General features: G+C 42.9%; 1 protein-coding gene across 1 annotated transcript in view; it reads right to left on the reverse strand.

The window, feature by feature from the left end:
• Positions 1–18,920, reverse strand: part of GPATCH8 (G-patch domain containing 8) — a 90,085-nt gene extending 71,165 nt beyond the window's left edge. The window contains exon 1 of the mRNA XM_032237833.1: positions 18,707–18,920. Within this exon, the coding sequence (XP_032093724.1) occupies positions 18,707–18,751 (45 nt within the window). The 5' untranslated portion in view covers positions 18,752–18,920. The remainder of the gene's footprint in view (positions 1–18,706) is intronic.
• Between the last annotated feature and the right edge of the window lie 2,734 nt (positions 18,921–21,654).

Below are 21,654 nucleotides of genomic sequence, written 5' to 3' on the forward strand. Positions count from 1 at the left end.
TACCAATTCTGTGGGCGTGGCTTTGTGGGAGTGGCAGGGGAAGGATACTGCAAAATCCCATTCCCTCCCCACTCTCAAAATTTCCGCTATCGGTTCTCCAGAACCTGTCAGAACTGGCTGAATACTACCTAATCCATACTACATTTTCATAGACTGATTTTCTATACTTTTCATATTTATGTAGGCCTCTCCTAAATTCTGTTTCTTCAAAAAATGCAATGTATTTTATATGGTGCTAAAATCCAGTCTGTATTCCAGATCATATAAATGACCTGACAATATATTTTCAGATTTGGTATATCTAGTTGCACTTTCTTTTATAGCTTGTAAAATTTTAAATTCAATTCTTAATCATTTAATATCTGCTGCTACATCCGGTTAAGGGAAAATCATTCTCCCCAAGGTCAGGGGGCCCAGACTTTGATGACCTTCTGGAAGAGTCTGAAGAGCTGGCTTGCCATCTGTCCTAGAGATCAGAGAGATGAGTTGTGAGTCCCAGAAATGTCTGATGCTACACATAAGAAGCATGACTTAAACCTTTCCCCACTTGTATTTGCCCATCCCATCAGGCCCGGAAAGAGAGGTATCTTGTGGGTCCCACCAGCTAGGGAATGTCATTGGGTGAAACCTAGGAAGAAACCTTTTCTGCCACAGTAAAACTTTCATACTGGAAAGCAAACATATCTGAGCTTTTTGGCAGGTGTCAGCTTTCTGAAAGATTTGGAATCCTTTCAGAAAAAAGAAAGAGCTTTTGACCTTGAAACAATGCAGAGCATTCATACTACCGTAGCTTGTTTTAATGTCTTCTTCTCAGCATTGCTCCAAAGATACTGCACCATTCTACTTGGGGAAACAAAGTTCAGCCAATAAATCACAATTTCTGGCCTTATTCATTTTATCTCAACACTGGTTTCACTCTCTTTTTAAACATAGGCCAGGTAAATCTGTTGAATATGTTCTTATTCTCTGCAGATCTGAAACTGTCACTTATCTGATAATGTGGCAAATGAGCCAAACTTTTATTAATTCATATGCTTTTCAATATTTGGGACATCTGATCCCAGCAACCATGCAGGGAATTCTTTTGACGATGACAGGATACACCAAAATTTGAATGACAACTTCATACGTTATTCCAGATACAAAGCTTTTACCCTGGCTGGTCAGAATTAAATTCACTTTCCCAGTTCTAGTGACTTACCTAAACATGTCTTTAGACTTTAGCTTATTTAGCCCTGTAGATCTTTAAGGTTAAAGTGGCACAAGGTTCTTTGCCTCCTTTCAGACCTTCTTGGACATATTGGGAATTTTGTGTGCACCTCAGATTACTCCTTACGTAAATCAAGTTATGGAACAAAGCTCTAGGTTAGGCTCCAAACTGTGCTCTATGCAGGTTTGTTGCTGAGCATGAAGCCAAGATCCAGAGATTGGGGTGTGGGAATATAAAAATAGAAAAAGGGTGAAATGCTTAAATGCCACCCCTCATCCTTCTCCCCTAACCCTTCAGTGAAGCTAACCAACAATATTACAAAGAAACGTACTGTTGCAGACATGTAGGCTGAAACTGGCAAAGTGGTTTCCCTTTAAGAACTGGGTAAATGCAGGATTTCTTATCATAAGAAAGAAAGAAAATCTGCAAGTTGTTAAAATTTCTCAGAATACACAAAATAGTTTCTGTCCCTCAATTCCAGGAAATCCAAACACCTATGCAAGGGAATAAAGATTATCATCCCTGCAAGGTGAGAAGAGTGGTGTTTCTTCTTCACCAAAATTTGCACATCTCCTAAAATGAAAACCCCAACCAACTCATACACATACTCTTCAAACTAGATAACTTTTTTATAAACATTACTGCCCTGAGCCCTTTTTCCTGTGGCCTTCAAGAGCTGTACTATACATTACCCTATTGAATAAGCCATCCGCATTTCAAACACTTGTCCAGTATGCTCATTTGTAGCCTAGCTCAATTTCAAGCACAGAACTTTCTCTTCTAACAGGATTTGGTTCTTGCCTGTTATTGTTGAAGTTGCCAGACATCATTTTCCACTTCCTCATCCAATAGCCATTATATCTCCTGTTTATTCTCTGGGTTGACTTTCGCTTTTCAAGACTGAAAGAGTTTCCTTGTTCATTCATTCAACAACAGTTCAAAGTTAAGATGGCACTGAAGTAATGGTGGTTATGATCAGCCCTTGGATTTCCGGACAATCCAGCATCTTCACAATTATATGATTGTGGTCTGGGTGCTTGACAACCTATTTGCACTTATGATTGCTTGTCAAACATCCTACAATCAAACAATTGCCACCTGCAACTCTCCATGCTGGCTTCCTCAGAAAGTCAGATGGGAAACCAACAGGGAAGATTGCAAGTTGCTCCCACATCTGCCCACCTTCCTCCAACCCCTCTCTGCTGTAGCCTCAGAAAGCTACATTCAAAATTACAGGCTTCAAAGTGGACCATAGGTATAATGTCACAGTAGCCATATCGTGTATGGACAATTCCCATAGCTATATAATTCACTTTAAAATATTACAGTATTTTTCAGGTTACATGATTAAAAATATAACATGTTTAAATGAAATATTTCAATTCTACAGATTTCTTAAAAATTAGAAAACTAGTTTGGAGTAGTGGTTGATGATGGCCTAAAAACTAGGAGACTTATGAGTTTTAGTTCTTCTTTAAGCATAAAATCATACAGGGTAATTTGGGGCTAGGCACTCTTTTTCAGGCCAACCAATCTTATAGGATTCTTGTTGTGGAAAAAATAGGAGGCAGGAGTATTAGTTATGTTTACCAACTTGAGTTATATATAGAAAAGCAGGATAAAATAGTAATAATAATCCCCTCAATGGATTTCCCTTGTTGTGGGGCAGGGGCTTCTGATGCTCAGTGAGTTCTGCTGGTGGCAGATGCTGATACAAATACAAAGTGCAAAGGGTCACCTTGTGATAAGATGGGTGACAAATTGATTTAATTAATAAAATAGTAATATAGGGACACCTTGGTACTCATCATTAATTGGTTCTGGGAGGTACGATGAGTACTAAAAATGATGAATAACAATCTTTTCCCATAAGGAATAATGTACTGGGTCACAAGGCAGCTTATTCCAACAAGTTCTAGCTTGTGTGTTGAGTACCAAATAACAATGAGTACCAGGACAAAATATTTTGCATCAAAATAGTTTCATGAGTTTCAAAGCATTTGAGTATAATGATACTACTGTAATAAATATGCAAGAAAACAAAACAAAGAGAGAAAGATAAAATGCACTGCATTGATGCATTCACACAATTTCACAGTAGCCATGAGATAAATCATAAAACAAAGTTCAGGAATATTCCTTTATCCCATTGTTTTGCAAATCTATATACACTATAAACTGTATGACTGTTTGAAGAGAAACGCATCTGTACCAGGCTCCAAGTGTGAGGAGGAAGAGCGAGCAGTAAAAAAGAAAGTAAAACTTCTAAGCAGCTTACAAATATAATATTAAAAAGCACATGTCATTTCAGATCCATCATGATAGCGCCTGTTAACGGGCATCCACACACCTGCTGCCTGCTACATCCCACACCTTGCTGTGTCACTGCTGCATCACCAGCCATCCCATGAAAATGAATGGGACTGTCGGTGAGTCAACAGCGAGTCAAAGGAGGAGCCACTGCGGGACAGAAATGACAGATGCTTTTTAAAAATTATAATTTAAAATGAGTAGATTTAAATCAAATCCAGCTCAAAATACTGGAATGGTGTATTTACTGTACCCCTCCTTTGTAATCAGATTCTTGATCAAGTTATTTGCAACAGTGCGAGTGAAGAATCTATGGATTAAACATTACACGGAGTAATTGACATTCAGCATTTGTTCCTGCAATGCAAAATATCCAATAGAAATCTTTAATTTCACAATATTCTTAAAAAATATAAATACTACACTGTAAAATACAGACAATGGATGTTCAGAAATGTGAAATTTAAGATTGCATGGACTAGTGTACTTTATTCTTATCATACCAGTTTTCCAAGGATCTCATGGCAATGAATATAGATTTATTTGTTTCATACATCTGATGAAAGCAAATTCATGAACTATAGTTTGTTCCAGAGATGTAAATTTCATAATCTAAAACTTCTGTACTCACAAAATAGTATTAATGGTTATGATTACATGAGTCTTAAGAGTTACTATTAGTTAAGTTTACCTACTACCAGTAGCATATATTGTGGCTGAATAGAGAAAGAGTAGTTGAAAAGAAGCAAATTAAAATTTTATGAGATTATCAAATAGAAATTGATAATGGTTTGGCTCATAACACACCAGATTTAAACTGTGATTGAAAAGAAGAAAGTGTGGATAATTGATATGGCAATACTAGTGGATGGTAGAATAGAAGGCAAAGAATTAGAGAAGTTCAGATAGTATCAAGATCTCAAAATCAAAGGTGAAAAATTATGAAAGTAACTGGCTATGGTAATCCCAGTGGTTAATGACATTCTAGGTGCTATACCAAAAATCTTTTAAAAATTGACAAAACTTCCATCTGGCATTTACAAAATACCACGCTGCTTGGTTCTGTATATATACTGCAATTATACATTACAACATCCTAGGTTCTTGGAATGAATTTGATGTATCTGAAGCCAAACAGATAAAAAAAAAACCTGGTAACTGTGATTTCACATTATTGTCTATATAGTAATAGTTGTTTGATGTACAACAATCCATCAAAATGTACAAGATATGGGTACAATCTAAGATCAAATTTTAACAAGGCAAGCAATAAAAAGATTTATTACAGTACAGAACATATTTTATCTGGTCACATTACAGAGCTCACTATTTCATGTAACAGAAAACACAAACCAGAAAAAAGTAACTTACTCCCTGTATCATGCTTGGCCTGAACAACATATGGCACAAAGGCAACATCAGCCCACCAACCAGTTGTATGCCCCATTGATGATTTATAAAGCTTAATAAACCCATAGCATCACAGCTGCCAGAAAGATCCACTGCCAACTAATTTCTATAGCCTTTTGCTCGAAAAACATGCTGCTTGGCTCCAACACTTCTAGGCCTCAAATACAGACAACTTTAGTACAACTGCTGTACTGCCTTAAGTGCTCAGCTGAATGCAAAGTATAGATGGACCAGGACAAAAACTATGTAGCTTAATATAAAATAGTAAAAGTTGTAAATGCTACTGTAAACATTCCATTTGTTATTTCCACCTTAAAAATCCTATTTCTAAAATAAATGCCATGTAAGTAATTTTATACACTAAGAATGTCTTATTATTGAAAAATCCTAATAACTTTTTCTCCAATATACTCAGTGAAGTTTATCAAACTAACTTTCTGTGTACAGTATGCATTGCAATATGTTTTTTAGTGACTTGCTAATATACTAGCATGAGTCAGCATATGGAAGGAGAAAAAGGGCGTTGGTGCCACCTGATACGCCTCTTCTCATAGTGGGGGGAGGAGTATCCAGAATGGGTTGACCTTATCCTCTCGTGATTGGATTGAGTAAGATAAGCTCTTTGGGCTCCGCCCCTGGAACCGGGCATGCCCAGTTTTAATGACGAAGAGCTCTCTCCGACTCGTTGCATCATTCACTCCAGACTCTTGATTCAGTTTTTTTGCTTTTATTGTCTTCAACATCAATATTTAAATAACAACATAAACAATGAACATAACACTTAGTCGTACAAACATAGTCAGGGAGGGACTGGATACTCCTCCCCCCACTATGAGAAGAGGCGTATCAGGTAAGTACCAACGCCCTTTCTCCATAGTGAGGGGGGAGGAGTATCCAGAATGGGACGTACCAAAGCCTGCACGTCCCTAGGGAGGGAGACCCCTGAGGCCCCGTGTCCCCCACTCAGGCCTGTTGAGGCGCGGGTCTTGCCCTGTGAACCGCCTGCAACATCCTGCGGCCGAATGAGGCCTCTGCTGAGGCAAAGGAGTCCAACTTATAGTTCCTAACAAAGGAAGAGGGGGAAGCCCACGTGGCTGCCCTGCAGATTTCGGCCAGGGATGCTTGTGTGGTCCAGGCTGTGGATGTGGCTGCACTCGGTGTGGAGTGGGCTGTGATATGATTTGGTGTCTGTAAACCCTGCGATTGGTACGCAGTGGCAATGCAGGTTCGCAACCACCTGCCAATAGTGGTGGAAGTTACCTTGTTACCCAGGGATCCTGATTGGAAGGAGACAAACAGGGCTTCGGATTTCCTGTTTGGCCTGGTTCTCCTGAGGTAAATCCTCAGAGCCCTCCTAATGTCCAGAGTGTGCCACTTCCTCTCCAATGGGTGAGAAGGGTCTGGACAGAAGTTGAGCAAAATCAGTTCCTGGGCTCGATGGAAGCAGGAGCACACCTTGGGGATGAAGGATGGATCCAGCCGTAACACCACCCTATCTTGGGGAAGACACAGAGATCCTCCCTGGTGGACAGACAGCGCCTGCAGTTCGGATATCCACCTGGCGGAGGTGATGGCCACCAGGAACGCCACCTTCAGGGTCAGGAACTTAAGGGAAACTGTTTGTAATGGCTCAAACGGAGCGCCCGTTAGAGCGTCCAGTACCCTGTGTAAATCCCAGGAAGGGTACCTGTGTACCGTAGGTGGTCTGAGATTGGAGGCCCCCTTAAGGAATTGCCTGACCATGGGATGGTGCGTCAAGCTCTGGTTTCTGCCACACAGGAGAACTGATGAGATGGCAGAAACCTGTCTCCTAATTGTGTTAGGAGCTAACCCTCTATCCAGGCCCGCCTGGAGGAAGTCCAGAACCTGTGGCACCGTAGCCTGGATGGGGTTGTACCCCCGGGAGTTGCACCAAGAGTCAAAGGCCCGCCACATGGAGCCATAGATGCGCTCTGTGGAGGGTCTGCGGGCGGCCTGGATAGTCCTTATCACCCTGGGGGAGAAGAGGTCTTTCCTCAGGATGCTCCGCTCAATCGCCAAGCGGTCAACTGGAGCCATTGAGGATCCGGGTGCTCCAGCGCCCCCTGGCTGAGGGATATCCTCTCCTGGGGAATTCTCCAGGGCCTCTCCACCGACAGAGACTGGAGATCTGCAAACCAAGGCCTCCGGGGCCAATGAGAAGCCAACAGAACCACTTCCGCCCCCTCCTGAAGGATCTTCCGTATGACCCTGGGAATCAGGGGCAAGGGAGGAAAGGCATACAAAAGACCCCTGGGCCATGAGCTCCGCAGAGCGTCCGTCCCTTCCGCCCCTCATGTCCGGTACCTGGAGAAGAACCTCGGGAGCTGAGTGTTTTTTTTCTGGGTCCAAAATATTTTATTTCATTTTCAGGGAGCTGAGTGTTGAGGAGAGTGGCAAACAGATTGACTTCCGGGCGCCCGAAGCGCTCGGAGCCACCTCCTCGAATATCGCAGGCTGTAGCCTCCACTCTGAGTTTGTCCACCTCGGCCCGGCTGAGCCAGTCGGCCCTGGTGTGTCCACCCCCGCTATGTGTTCTGCCCTCAAAGACCGGAGGTTCCTTTCGGCCCACTGACCCAGACGTTTGGCCTCCTTCATGAGGGCCCTTGATCTTGTCCGCCCTGTCTGTTTATATGAGCCTTGGTGGTGATATTGTCTGTGAGGACTAATATGTGCTGGCCCCTGACCGAGTTCTGGAACCGTAACAGGGCCAGGCGGACCGCCCTGAGCTCCAACCAGTTTATGTTGTGAGTCACTTCCGCCTGAGTCCACTGTCCTTGCGCCATCTGAGCCAGCAGATGGGCACCCCACCCGCTCAGACTGGCGTCCATCGTTACTGTCAAGCGGTCGGGTGGCCAGAAGGTTTCGCCCTTCGTGATCGCTGGGGACGTCCACCAAGTCAGGGAGTGGGAAACCTCTACCAGGAGAAGTACCTTGGTCTGCGAAAAGCTCGTGCGCCTTCGCTGGAACGGCAAGAGGAACCATTGGAGATCTCATGGTGCCTAGTAGTTTAGACAGTGACTAAGGACACCTTGCGCTTCCTGGCTATCAAGGAGGCTAGCTGTCTAAGCGCTATCTGTCTGTCGGGCGACAGGAAGACCATGCCCGCCTGGGTATCTATTCTGGCTCCTAGGTGAATCAGACTAGTAGAGGGGTGGAGGTGACTCTTGGCTAGGTTCACAGTAAACCCGTGGTCCCTCAGGACTGTCATGGTGACGTCCAGGTCTTGCAGAGCGCCCCTAAAGGAAGATGACTGCAGGAGCAGGTCATCCAGGTAACATTGGATGCGCACCGGGACCTGTCTCAGGTGCGCTGCCAGCGCTGCCATTACCTTTGTGAATACCCTCGGGGCCGAAGACAGCCAAAGGGGAGGGCCCGGTACTGATAGTGGTGTCCCACGTAGCAGAACCTGAGATACCTACGGTGATCCTGGGCAATGGGAACGTGCAGATAGGCCTCAGTGAGGTCTATTGAAGTGAGAAAGTCTCCTTGTCTAACCCCCTCCAAGATAGAGTGTAGGGAGTGCATCTTGAACCTCCTATAGCAATGGAACGGTTCAGGCGTTTCAGGTCAAGGATCGCTCTCCAGCCCCCAGAGGCCTTGGGGATGACAAACAGGATGGAATAGTGTCCCTGACCCTGTTGCTCTGGAGGCACTGGCTGGATTGCCCTGATCTCCAACAGGTGTTGGATGGCTTCCTGTATCAGCAGCCTCCGGGTCGGGTTCTTAGAAACCGGACATATCCGGAAGAAGCTCGGGGGACTGGAAAGAAATTCGAGTGAAAGGCCATGCCTGATGTCTTCTGCACCCATCTGTCAGAGGAGGTGAGGTCCCAGCGGTCAGCGAAGTGCGCTAAGCATCCCCCAATGGGGAGAACGCTGGCCTAGCTTTAGTTTCTGCGGAAGGAGCACCCCCCTCCGCCTCCTCCGCCCCCTCGAAAGGGCCGCTTCTGCTGCCTGCCTCTTTGCTGTCTGTCCGGGTACCTCTGTCTAGCAGGAATCCCCCCTGATACTGCCTGCTTCCAGAGAAACCTGCCTCTGACCCCCTAAGGGAGTCCTGACCCCGAAAGAAGGAACCAGAGTCCTGACCCCGGGAGTAGGAGCGTCTGGGTATGGAGTCGACCTGAAGCTGCCTTTCTTCTGGGCAGTGGCGAGGACCTCCTCTTGTCCTTGTTCTCAATCAGGAACCGGTCCAGAGCCGAGCCAAAGAGGGAGTCCCCTGTGAAGGGGGCCGAAGCCAGTCGCCACTTGTGACGAACCTCCGCCTGCCACTGTCGAAGCCACAGCAGCCTGCGTGATGCCACCGACGATGCGATCGCCCTGGAAGCAAATCTGGCTGCAGCCAGGGTGGCATCCGATGAGAACTGGATGGCCGCTGCCAGCCTGTTGATGTCCTGATGTGACCGGGCATCTGCTATGGGGGTGCGTTGCTGTAGCTCCAGCAGCCACAGCAAGGAAGATCTGATGATGAAGGAGGCTGTGGTGGATGCTTTCACAGCCCAGGCTGCTGCTAGATGACCCCTCTGCAAGGTGAGATCTGCCTTCTTGTCCTCCGCCTTCAAGGCATCCTCTGGCTCCCCAGGCATGTTGAAGGATGTATGAAGAGCCACGACTGGATCATCTATGACGGGCTGTGCAAGTAGCTTAGCCAGCTCTTGGTCCACATTGAAGAACACCCTGTCTGAAGAGGAGGGTGAGGGGCCAGTTGTAGGAGATGCCCATTGGCGCCTTATCAGGTCGAGGAAGGTCTTGGGCGTAGGAACGGTGTCTGCCTCGATGGCCTGCTCATCGAAGATGTTCTCCGCTGAGAAGCCCTGGCGTTGGGGTGTGGCCTCCGCTGCTCTGTTGCCTAGCTTGACCGTTGCCTTGGCCTTGAAGAGCAGGGACTTAAACAGTGAGGGCTGGAACAAACCCGGTGAATGTAGGTTTAGGAGGAGGCATGTCTTCATCCTCTGACAGCTTGAGTTCTCTGATCTCGCCTTCCTCACTTTCATTGTCCTCCTGGGATGAATCTGAGGAGCTGTGAATCTCTTTCTCCTGGGCTTCTGGGAATTCAGGAGCCCTGGGGGTGGGTGGGAGGGGGCCCCCTGAGGCTGTGGCTGTTGGAATGCTGCAGCCATGTATTGCTGAAAAGCCTGCATCATTAATTCCTGGAAGTTGGGGGCCCCTGTGGGAGGTGCTTGGTTGGGGCTGATGCCCCCGAGCAGGGAGGGGCTGCCCAAAAGGGGAAAGCCAGTAGGCAAGGCTGCCCCCACAGTAGGGTGGTAGGGGATTGCTACCCCTGAGTAGAGCCCAAAGTCCTGAGGTGTCTATAGGGATCTTTGCTGGCAGGGCTGGATTCTCCCCTGAGCCTCCATTGGATAAGGGAGTGCCTGGATTATCTCCCCCTTTGCCTGGGCATCCTGATGGCTGGCTGCCTTTTTGCAAAGCCTCTCTAAAGCCTTATGCCTCCTCCGCTCATATTTAGAGAGCTTGGAGGCTTGTGACCCCTCCCTTCCTCTGGATCTGCCCTGGGGGAAAGGTGCTTGGTTTTGCATTTAGCCTTTCCTCCCCTCCCCCTCCTCGGGCAGTCTCTGGGGAAGCCACTGACCTGGATGCTTGCTCTTCTGCCCCTCCGGTGGGGCTGCAGTCCATGCTTGCAGCTGCCTGGGATTCTCCTTCCTGGTAGCTGCTGGGCGCAGCCATCTTGGACCACATGGGTCCTCCCGGCTTCGAAATGGCGCCGACCGGCTTGCAAAGGGGCACGAAATTTAAAAGTGCCTGAAGAGAGGCTTGTACTCCTGAGAGCTTGCCACGTGTGCTCCCAGCCGGATTCTCTTCCTCCTGCCTCTCCTCCAATGTCGCTGTGGCCAGGAACAGCTTCTTCGGCTTCCTCACGATCCTCTGGCCACGTGGAGGCAGCGCGGGCGCTCCAGGGCGTTTGAAAGCCCTGGTTTGTTGCTCAACCCTTGAGGGGAGCAACAGAGCGCTCCAGTGACTTACAAGCCTCAGCGGTTAGGGCTGCCTGCTAGAGGCTTTTGCCCGTCCTCCTGCTGCCCGGCCAAGGTCCTCACTGAGAGTCTTCGGATGTCCTCAGTGGCCAGGGCAGCGTGCCGCCCCAGGGGGGCTAGTGGCAGTCCCAATCCTGCAGGAGGAGGCTATGTGCGAAGCAGGGAGGCAAAACTCGACGGGTCCAAGTGAATTTTCCTTTAGATCCTAGTAAATTGCTGGAGATCCAGAATGAGCAACGTCTCACAATCGTTTTGAGTGAGAAAAACTGGGCATGCCCGGTTCCAGGGGGCGGAGCCCAAGAGCTTATCTGACTCAATCCAATCAAGAGAGGATAAGGTCAACCCATTCTGGATACTCCTCCCCCCTCACTATGGAGAAAGAGAGAGAAGCAGCTCCATTGTGGCCTTGAAAGGAAGCTATACTGTTGCAAAGGCTAATGAGCTGACCTGGCTCCTAGCTATGACTGGTGGAGAGATGTAGAAACAGACAGCTAGACATTGGCCTAGCCTGGTATGTAAGTGTAGAGGAGTAAAGCCCTGGCGGGGAGGGGCATTCAACTACTCAGTTGCTGGCAGACATGCTGGCCATCTGATCCCAAATTATAAAGAGAAAAATGAGAAGAGAGAAAGTCTATACAAAATGGAGTGACTGAAAAAAAAAAAGAATGAAGTTATGTGATAGTATTTGTTATTGGTTCCTGGAAGGAGAAGAGTCCACTGGTAACTTTACTGAAGGAAGGGAACTGAAGTTCCAAAAAGATGACATTTGTTATTGTGAAGCCTTTCTCTGAGAATGGACTGGGCAGAAGACCTTTACAGAGGTTCTTCCCCAAAGCAGGAAAACGTGATCAGTTTGAAGAGATCCAGCAGAAGTCAAGCTGAGCACAGTAAATCTAATACATTCCTCTTTTCACTCTCTTTTGATAAACCTGGAAGGAGACATAGGTAAACGAAGGAACTGAAGCAGTTAGGAATAGGCTCTTTCAGTCTCTTTCAATCCTTCTTTCGCACATCCAAGTAATTAAGCAATTAAATTAGATCCTTTTCAGAATTTCCACAAACCAATGGTTCTTTTTCTGAATCCAGTGCAGATGGACAGTTCTTGGTTCAAATATTTAAAATCTTGTACTGATTGATAAATAAACACTTCTTTGGGAAATAGAACCTTTTGTTTTTTGTGGTTCATGATTAGATTTCCTTTTACGGATAGTAGTACAATTAGTACCCAATACATTGTCTCAAACCTCAATGTATAGAACACAACAGCAGCCTCTACATACAAAAGAACTGAGATAGGTTAATTTAGTTAATGTAGGAATTCAGTTTTTGATAAAATACCACAGAATTAATATAAAATTAAAAGGACTACTACTAAGATTTATCCTTGTTTCACCACCACCCCTTTTAATAGGAATTGAAAGAGAGAGGAAAAACTAATGGAGGGCCACAATAAACGTGCTCAGAATTGTTTTAATGTATTTCATAATCAAAATAAGTAATTATATAAGAAATCAATCCATCCCAGTGAATGAAGTCTTAGTCAATGCGTGGAATGAAAAGATGATAATGACCTTGAATAAAATTGTATCAATGTGGACTCTCTGCATGCAGATCCCAGAGGGTCTCAATTTACAAAGGACATCCAGAAGATAAAGTTACAGAAAAGATACCTATAGTACTGCTTGGAAGATAAAGTATGATCTAACTGGACACAGGTAAGAACCTTCCTTAATTTATGTGAATAGGAATGGCAACATATATTTATTTCTCTCCTCTTAATGTGTCTTCCAAGTGACAGCCAGCAGCTTTGTTCAATGTGACTTAGTCTCTTCTGATAGGAAAGGATCAGGGAAACATTTGCAAGTTTAATATGAGGATTGCTTTGGAACCTGGCGATAAATTTGATTCCAGTTTACTCAAATCCTATGGAAGTGACTGAGACATAATCTTTTGTTGTTATCTTGGAGGAGATAATGCTTTTAGTTCTGAGGAAGAGGATCTTTGGAGCTGTTAGTTATTAGGCACTGTATTTTAGATTTGTACTCTTCCTAATTGGTTAGAACCTTAAGAGAGTAAGCATATGTTGGATCTGTTCACCTATAGTGCTGTTTGGAAGAAACCATTGCTGAATTGGGCAATGTTCATCCTGATTTCAACTGTCAGCCCTACTAGTTACACCAGTCCAATAAATTTTTCTATAGGATGATTAGAACTACTTTTGTTGACGTTGTCTATAGTGACAGAATCTTAAATATCTGATTGTGCTGTACCTCTTCCTCCTCCTCCTCTTATACACAACTAAATTAGGGAGGTATCTGTCTGATCCATTCTAAATGTTATCTTTTGAATGACATTGGTTGTTCTGGACTCAAAAAAATTCCAACCCCCGTCGCTTAGGTAATGATTTCTGCCTATTTCCATCAATATCATGTTTCCTTACTCTCCACTCCAATATCTAAAAAGATAGGTTATTGAATTGATCCTAGAGGAATGAGTCCTTTGGAATCCTTCCAGTCTGGTTTCAGACTGAGATACAGTAGAGAAAGAATTGGTTGCTGATGGCCTATTGGGAGAAGCCATCCATCCTGACTTTTCTTGATCTCTCAATAATCTTTATCATGGACCATGGTTTCTGGTTTCTGCCAGGTGCAATTCTGGACTGGCTCAGAGGGTTGGAAAATTCGTAACCGTACTTCTTCATTCATCACCACTTCCATTTATTGTCAGTATGCAGGGAATGGTCTATCCTAGGCCACTATTTTGCAAGATTTCTTCATGGCTCTCCCCTCTCATCTACATGAAGCTGTTGGAGGAGGCCATCTATAGGTATGGGATACAATATCATCATACACTGATGATACTCAGTTGTGTATTGCTGCTTTGTTCAGCCATATTGTCAAGGTTCTGTCCCAGTTTCTAAAAGTGGGCACCTGAGTAGCAAGGCTGACTGTCTATGGGTCCTTGATCCTCCTGATCTCTGGACTGCAGATTTCACTGTTGATTCTGAGGAAGGGGGCACTCTCCAATTCAGAAGCAGAGTACAACTTGGGGGCCCTTTTAGAAACACAGTTCCAGGAGACCAGGAGGACCTTTGCATAACTTGATCTTGTGCACCAAATGTAGTCATTCCTGAATTAGAGCTCAAATTAGACTCACCTCTCAAGTATATCTCTACAATGTGCTCTATGCGGCAGCCCCTAAAGGACATTTGGAACCTTCAATTGGTTCAGAATGCAGTGGTATGTGAAGTTTGGGTGCATTTTAGTACACCCATGTAACATCATTATTTTATGAGCTGCATTAGTTCCAATATGCTGCCAGGTGCAATTCAAGGTGCTGGGTATCATCTACAAACTCTTGTATGGCATAGAACTGAGTTATTGTCCTTATTTCCAAAAATAACTATCTGCTCCACCTGTTTAAATAGGAGGGGCATGCTTCAGTTCTTGTCCCAGAAGTAATATCATCCGATAGAATTCAGGAAGCATGCCTTTTCCACTGGGATACCTACTGCCTCCTCAACGTATTATTGGCTTTGAACCCTTTTAAAAAGGCTCTTAAAACTTAGTACTTTGGGGTCAAGGTGATTGAAGTTGCTATTGGGAAGAGTGTAAAAATAAAGTTAGGTTCCTGACTAAAATTCTTAGGCAGCCATACAGAAACTCTTAAATAAATAATTGTTAAACCATCCATGCTATTTGTGCCTCATGATTGATATATGAGAAAACTGGGTTATAGTTTCATATATAATCAGATTTAATCTATATTCCTAAAATAATAGAGCACTTTGAATTATAAAATATCAAAAATAGTGATTCTTTTATAAGATGTTCAGAAGCTAATTTTAAAACAGGGGCTACAGAATAAGAAAATCAAAAATGAATCAGAACAAGGACAAAGACATAAACATGATAAATATTGCTTACTATAACATAAATGTAGGAAATAACATCCCACTAATGCAGCAGCACAACACACAGCCATAAAGCAACCACGCTCACGAGCAGCCACTCGGCAAACCCCCTTTCCAGCTGGGCACAATGCCATTAACTGATCTAGGCGCATCGCCAAGCCACATGAGCGCTTGTTCGCCACCGTCTAGCTCCCGCGGCTTGGCACCTTTGAAATGCCAGTGAATGGCGCTCTGCATGGCTGGAGAGGGGGGTTGCGCGAGCGGCTGTTCCGCTCTCGCACCTCCCAGCCTCACTATGCCCTGGCCCAGCTCTCCCTGCAGAGCCAGGGCACCTCTGCTGCCGCCGCTGCCATCCCAGCATGGCTTTTTCGGCGGCTTCCAAACCGAGTATTCCAGCAGTGGCCCTGGGAGTACGCTCTATAGTTGTACACTCTGCCGGCAACTAGCGGCCACTGCTGGAATACTCGCTCACGCGGCTTGGTCAGTGAATAGTGCTGTGCCCAGTTGGAAAGGGGGTTTGCAGGGTGGCTGCTCGTGAGCATGGTCGCTTCATGGCTGTTGTGTTGCGCTGCTGCGACAGTGCAACACAACCATTCGCCCATGAGGTTGTGCCCGGCCCTTTGGGAGCCCGCTCTCAAGAGAGCAGCCGCCCAGCAATCCCAAAACAATAAACCCTCCACTCAATGGCCCAAGCCATATTTTGTGAGTAAAAAGAAAATAAGACCGTCTTATTTTGGGGAAAACACGGTAATAGTTTTCCCCATATAAGCGTGATTTGAGGCATGGTTAGAGTTTGTGGATCTCAATGGTATGTACATATCATATTACTGGTTAGTTAACCTTTAGTATTTTTAAAATTTTCTGTGAGTATATACATCAAGTCATACATTTAAAATCTTCTAAAATATAGTTTTTAATAAAGAAATTTGGCTAGCTCAACTTTTCTTTCATCAGTACTATTATGTGAGAACTAGAAAAACCAATCAGATGCAAAGAGCTTGAGACTAGACAGGTCACAATACACAAGAGGTCAACCACTTCTCCAGAATGGACCTACTCTTCAGTCACTGTGACAAACAATCAAAAATATCAAACTAAGATTTTATCCAGATGATGTGTGTATGAGGGGAGGAGGGACTGAGTTTTATGGGTGGATTTGGGCTGTTTATAGCATTGTAGTATCTTTAATGAAAGTAATTTATTAAACAGAAGTAGCAATGAATCTCTTATCTGCAAATGTTTTAACAACAATCGGGTTATTAAACTTAGTACATTATCTTTCTCACTTAGAAATAGAGGACTGCTGCTTAATAATTTTATGTAGAGTGGTTCAATGAAGTTATTAATTGCTTTACTTATCAAATTGTGTTCAGAAGTTTTCAATATTTTCAGGGGTGTGTGATATGATCCAGTAGCTTCTTTAAGGTGTTGTAGACAGGTTCTGTGTTTATGTTCTTTGGAAATCTAATGGAAACACTCTATACTGCCAGTAATTTTTTAATCATCAGAGATTGTATCCTTGCTCTCGTAGAAGAGAATTGTTTTCTAACTGTCCTTCACAATATCTTACACATACAGATAAAACAAGAAAATAAGCTCTAATTACTACCGTATTACATCTCATTAAGAAAACCAAGATAATGAAGATAAATGTCTCTACTTAAAGATTTATTACACAGTACATTTTAGATATGCCATATTAAAAACACTATGATAATTCAGGATAATAAAAACCCAAAAATCAATTTAATATTTCTCTAATGTTTGAACAGTAGTTAGCTGTGAAACCTTTATGAAATAACTGTAAAACTGTGTAAATTATATCATTTTTATATGCAAGAATAAGTTACACTTGGGATACTATTTTACAATAAAACTGAAATTAACTGTTGCATTTTTAAGATAGCAATGTAAAATTTTCATCATCCTACAGAACATGTTTATATGTCCATTACTAAAACAGTCCTAAAGAAATAGAGGGAAGGTACACTATTTCCAATTCATGTATCAACATAGTTTCTTGTTTTTCCAAACAGTTCAGAGATAAAGCCCTATGGCTGAAGGAAGAACTCCAGAATTATTTCTGCTGCAACTAAGAGTTCACATTTCAGTCTCCATCAGACATCTAGAAAGAAAAGCCAATATTCATCCTCCAACCCCCATTGCTATTACAGATAGGTTCAGCATAATGCAGTACTTTCTCTGAAACTGCAAAAAGCTTTACGTTTTATGGAGGGAACAGAAAAAATAAATATGCCCATTATCTACTCAATACCAGTTGTTTTTGAAACACAGAGCTAGTATAATATAATATACTCATTTCTAGCAAAGACTGACATTTAAAAAAAATAGAAATCTGAATGTAGAAAAGTAATATAAATTTTACATCTAGATGTTTACATCAGAAGGAATCAGCTGTGCAAAAAAAGGAGATTCAAGAGATACTAATATTTTTGTCAATGCTCAAATGCTCAAGGCTTTTGATTTATGTAATGTTGTGTAACTATGACTATTATTTGCATATTACAAGATTTAAATTATTATAGATAAAATCTTCAATAAGCAAAAAACCCTGACAATTTTAAACTGCTGCTGCATGCCCAAAATTTCTCCTGCAAATATATGTTCCTGGCTGGCAAGAAAACTTAAGTAATAAAGAGAAGTATGCCCTAATCCTTTTCAAGTAGAAAAGTGAGATAAACTTATTTTAAGTAAATATGTAACTTCAACTAGCTCTTATAGTAGTGATTACCTTCCCCATTTGAAATAAAGCCCATTACTGCTACGTTTAAAGGTTCTAATCATAAAAGACTGGATGGCATAAGAAACATAATTATGTAACCTTATTAAGCAATAGGTTGGAAAAGAGATCATTCTTCAATCTGCATCAGGCAGCAAGAGCTTTGATTTTACAAAGCTACCAAAAAACAAGAGTGGAGGATTGTTTTCTTTAGATGCAAGATCATCAATATGGAAAAGAACGATATCCTCATTAACAAGGATCAGTAGTTTATTTTTCTGCAATACAGTATGTTGGCTGTACATACCAAGGACCAGAAGAGGAAAATACTAAATACATTTTTAACATTTCCACTTCCATCTGATTATTACCAAAGCATTCCCTTCACCATAAAATACCCATTTGTATTGCTTTAAACTGAGATCAAAATGGAAAAACCATCCCACAGTAAGAAGCCCCTTAAAAGTAACTGGAAATGCGCATTGTCCAGAAATTCTACCTACAGTGTGCATTATACTGGAAAGTAAAGGAGGCCATTTCGAATCAATCTATAATATTTAAATCCTTGGCGGAAGGCAAGGAAGCTAAAAACATGGCTGGTGATCCCTAAACATTTCTCCTTCTCTTATCCCCCTAGAAGCTAGAGGGAATAAAAGCAGAATATATACTCGACTGGGATGTGTGGCATGAAAGCGAGAGAGGTGGGGGGGGGGGGACACAAAGAACCTGTCTTTAAAAGACTGGATTAAAAACATGCAACGGAAGAGCATCCTCTCTTCCCAACCAAACTTCAAGAGAAGATCCCATACTATTCACTCTGGGGAAGCTCTGTCTCCAGTGGCAAACCTGACGGAAAGGGGAAAATCTCGATCCCTCCCCCCCTCAAAAGAGAAACGAAGCAGCAAAAGGACAAATAGTCAAACGGCTCCCCCCAAGATGAACAGAGCGGGCGACGGAAACCTGAAAGGAAGAGGCCTTTAAACTGCATGGAATAAACACTTCGAAGCGGGAGTGGGCGCCACTGTTTTCCCCTTTGTCCCCCAAAAGGAAGGAAGGCGGGCACCCATATGCTACGGTCAAACACGGCCGCCATTGCTGGCCGTTGGGTATCGGTACCTGGAAGTCCCTGTCCTCGTTGAAGCGGGAAAACCTATCCGCCATTTTCGTTCGGTTCGCCTTTATCTTAGGAGGACTGCGACGAAGAGGAGCCTTACGTACTTGACGTGCGCACACCCCAGGGCGATCGTCGCTTACAGACTCAGATTTAGATTCACACGAACGCTCAGCTTCCGAGCCTGTTTGGCCTCTTTTTTTTTAAACGTAGAGGTTTTTCTCAAGATTGTGATTGGCCAGCAGCGCCCCACCCTCTCCCTGTTACAAGGCAGCGAAAACAGAACTGCCTGTTCTTTATAATGAAGGAGGGCGGGGGGAATGTTTAAACTCCAGGTTAAGCTTGTGTTCTGTTTGCTAGTGAACGCTGGATTTGGACTAGAATCCAGTTTAAGTAAACTGCCGCAAACCCGAGTAATTATTTAGTATTGGAGATTTTCCGTTTTAAAAAAAAAATCAAGTTTTAAGTTAGGGATATAAAATCCGAAATCTGACAGCCAAGAAGAGTAGCCCTATATTAGCCTGACGTCTATCAACAACCACCAGCAAAAAAACGCCCACTGACCGAGTATGTCTGGCGCAGACATTTTAAAAAAAGTTTTAGTACTCAGAAATTAATGGTTTAGCTGAACTATGATTTAAAATCGTGGTAGGGTGCCTTCGTTACATCGGCCAAGCTATGATTCTGCATATAGTCACTTTTTGCTGGTTCTCTTTTTTTTGGAAAATCAAGTGTTTAAGTTTTACCATTTTTTTTCTCTAGGCTAGGAGCAGCACCCCAACACTAGACATTCAGAAAGCTGACTACTGATGGGAGAGCGACCGAGAGGTCTCCAGGTTCCATTCTTTTCGCCCTCTGTAGCTCTAACTGCTACAGCTCTAATGCCTTTCCTCAAGCTGCTCCTTAGTAAGCGCAGCACCCGAGAACCACCAGAAACAGCCTCGCCCCGTGTTTAGTAGCTGCGGATTCCAGCCAACCTTTGTCCTAATACTGCCCACGTCCTTCAGGTTAGAGATCTCCGAGGAGGCTCAGAACTTCGTCGCCTTTTAAGTGCAGAAAAACGTTTCCTCAGAGAAAATTTGAAGCTATTAAAAGAATTGCACCCATCTATTCCTGGCATTGATTATAACCCACCCTCAGAAGTACTAAATGACAGGGGCTTCCAGCACTGGGCTAGTTTCCTTTTCCCCCACCTTTGGGAAGTGCTTTACCCATGGGGGATTAGCCACTATTGCTTAAGTTTCCTCCTCCTCCTTCGCCGGACCACTTTTAGGTTATTTATACGTCCCACGCTGAGTTGGAGGGAAAAGGAAAACTACTAGGGAATGAAAGGTAGCGAGTTTCCCACTGGAATACTTATTCGATTGATTTCATGAGGTCATCTCAAACAAAAATAAAGTTCACGTTGTTTTATTAATACAATGATTAAACCGAAGTTAAACCCCTTAAAAGCTTCAATGGGAACGATGTCAATATTTGTCTACTTTCAAGCTGAAATTAAAAGGTTTGATGTACAGTATATGAGTTACTTAATGTGCTTAGAATAAAATATGAAATAAATACAGAAATTATGGTTTTTACAAATTGAATGCTTAGTTTACTAAACATGCACCGAATTTTAAAAAATAATTATTAGGAGAAAAACATTTGATTGTAGATTTGAGTATAGTGTTAGGTTCACTATCTTTTTGATTCATTTACATCTCCCACCCCTTTCAATCATATCGGTAAAGTAATATCCTCCTCTGTAATTCTTTCCTGAAATGGGCCAGCCTTGATAAAAGCAGGAAATTACAACTGCTCTAGCTAGCGTTGTGGGCTTCCTGTATTTGAAACTGGTTATCACCAGTCATCTGAAATTGATATAGGAAATCCTTACCCCTGAGAGTGGTGGAGAATTTGTAGGAATTCCTACAAATTCATCCTATGCGTTAGATGATGCATGACTTGATTTATGATTATGTGGTGTTGTGCTTTGTTAATTTATGTTGGGGCCTGTTTCAAAGAGAATGAAAAATCATCCTGTGGAAGAGACTTGTATAGAAACAGGGATGCAGCTCTTTTAAAAAAGGCGTTGCATCTTTATGCAGGCTTTTATGAGCTACGCTAAAGCAGTTACTTTTAATAAGTCCCATTAAAAATCTGGTTACTTTAATTAATCATATTTATTAAAACACTTGTACTTTTAAGAGTTTTCAAAGCCAAAAGTAGGAATGCAGTTGCTTTAAATAGACTTTGCTCTTAGGCTCCCTTTTCCAAGTAACTTTATTACATTTTCAAAGCTTGCACAGTTTTTAATGCTAACCAATGATTATATAAATCCAATTAATTGGATTTGTTCAATATAGACACCAACCAGTCATTCCACCTTTAGAATGCCTTGCCTAATAGTCATGCCTACTTTCTTACTTTTTTTGGCAATAAGCAAATTACATTTTTGCTTAGATGTGATTTAACATTTATAATTTTATTTACTTTATTATCTAGTATAAATAATATACTAATAAAACTTTAATTGCTTATCTCTTTGGACCATCACATTTGCCCAAAGGATAATTCAACTGCAAGAATTTTTGAATCAAGCTTCCTAAAATCCACTAAATTAAAGAATGCATTAAAAATATGGGACACATTATTTCTGTGGAATTGAAATTTCCATGATATTAGACCAATTTTATTCCCAAAGTTGGGCTGTTGCAGCATTGCTACACTTGACTAATGATATTTGATGCTCCCTTCCAACTTCCCATAAACCAAGTTACCGGTAATGGGGAAACCAGTAGAAAGTCAGAAGTTGTTCCCATTCCCATTGCTTTTTTTTTTTGCAAGCACATGGTCATTCTGTTTGTCAGTTTAGGTAAGTAAATATTGACTTATTGAAATCTATTTGCCATTATTTTTGTTATATGCCTACATTTATTTATCCATGTAGTATGGCTGTAATATTACCTTA

This window comes from Thamnophis elegans, chromosome Z (genome assembly GCF_009769535.1).
Source record: "Thamnophis elegans isolate rThaEle1 chromosome Z, rThaEle1.pri, whole genome shotgun sequence".
NCBI lineage: Eukaryota > Metazoa > Chordata > Lepidosauria > Squamata > Colubridae > Thamnophis > Thamnophis elegans.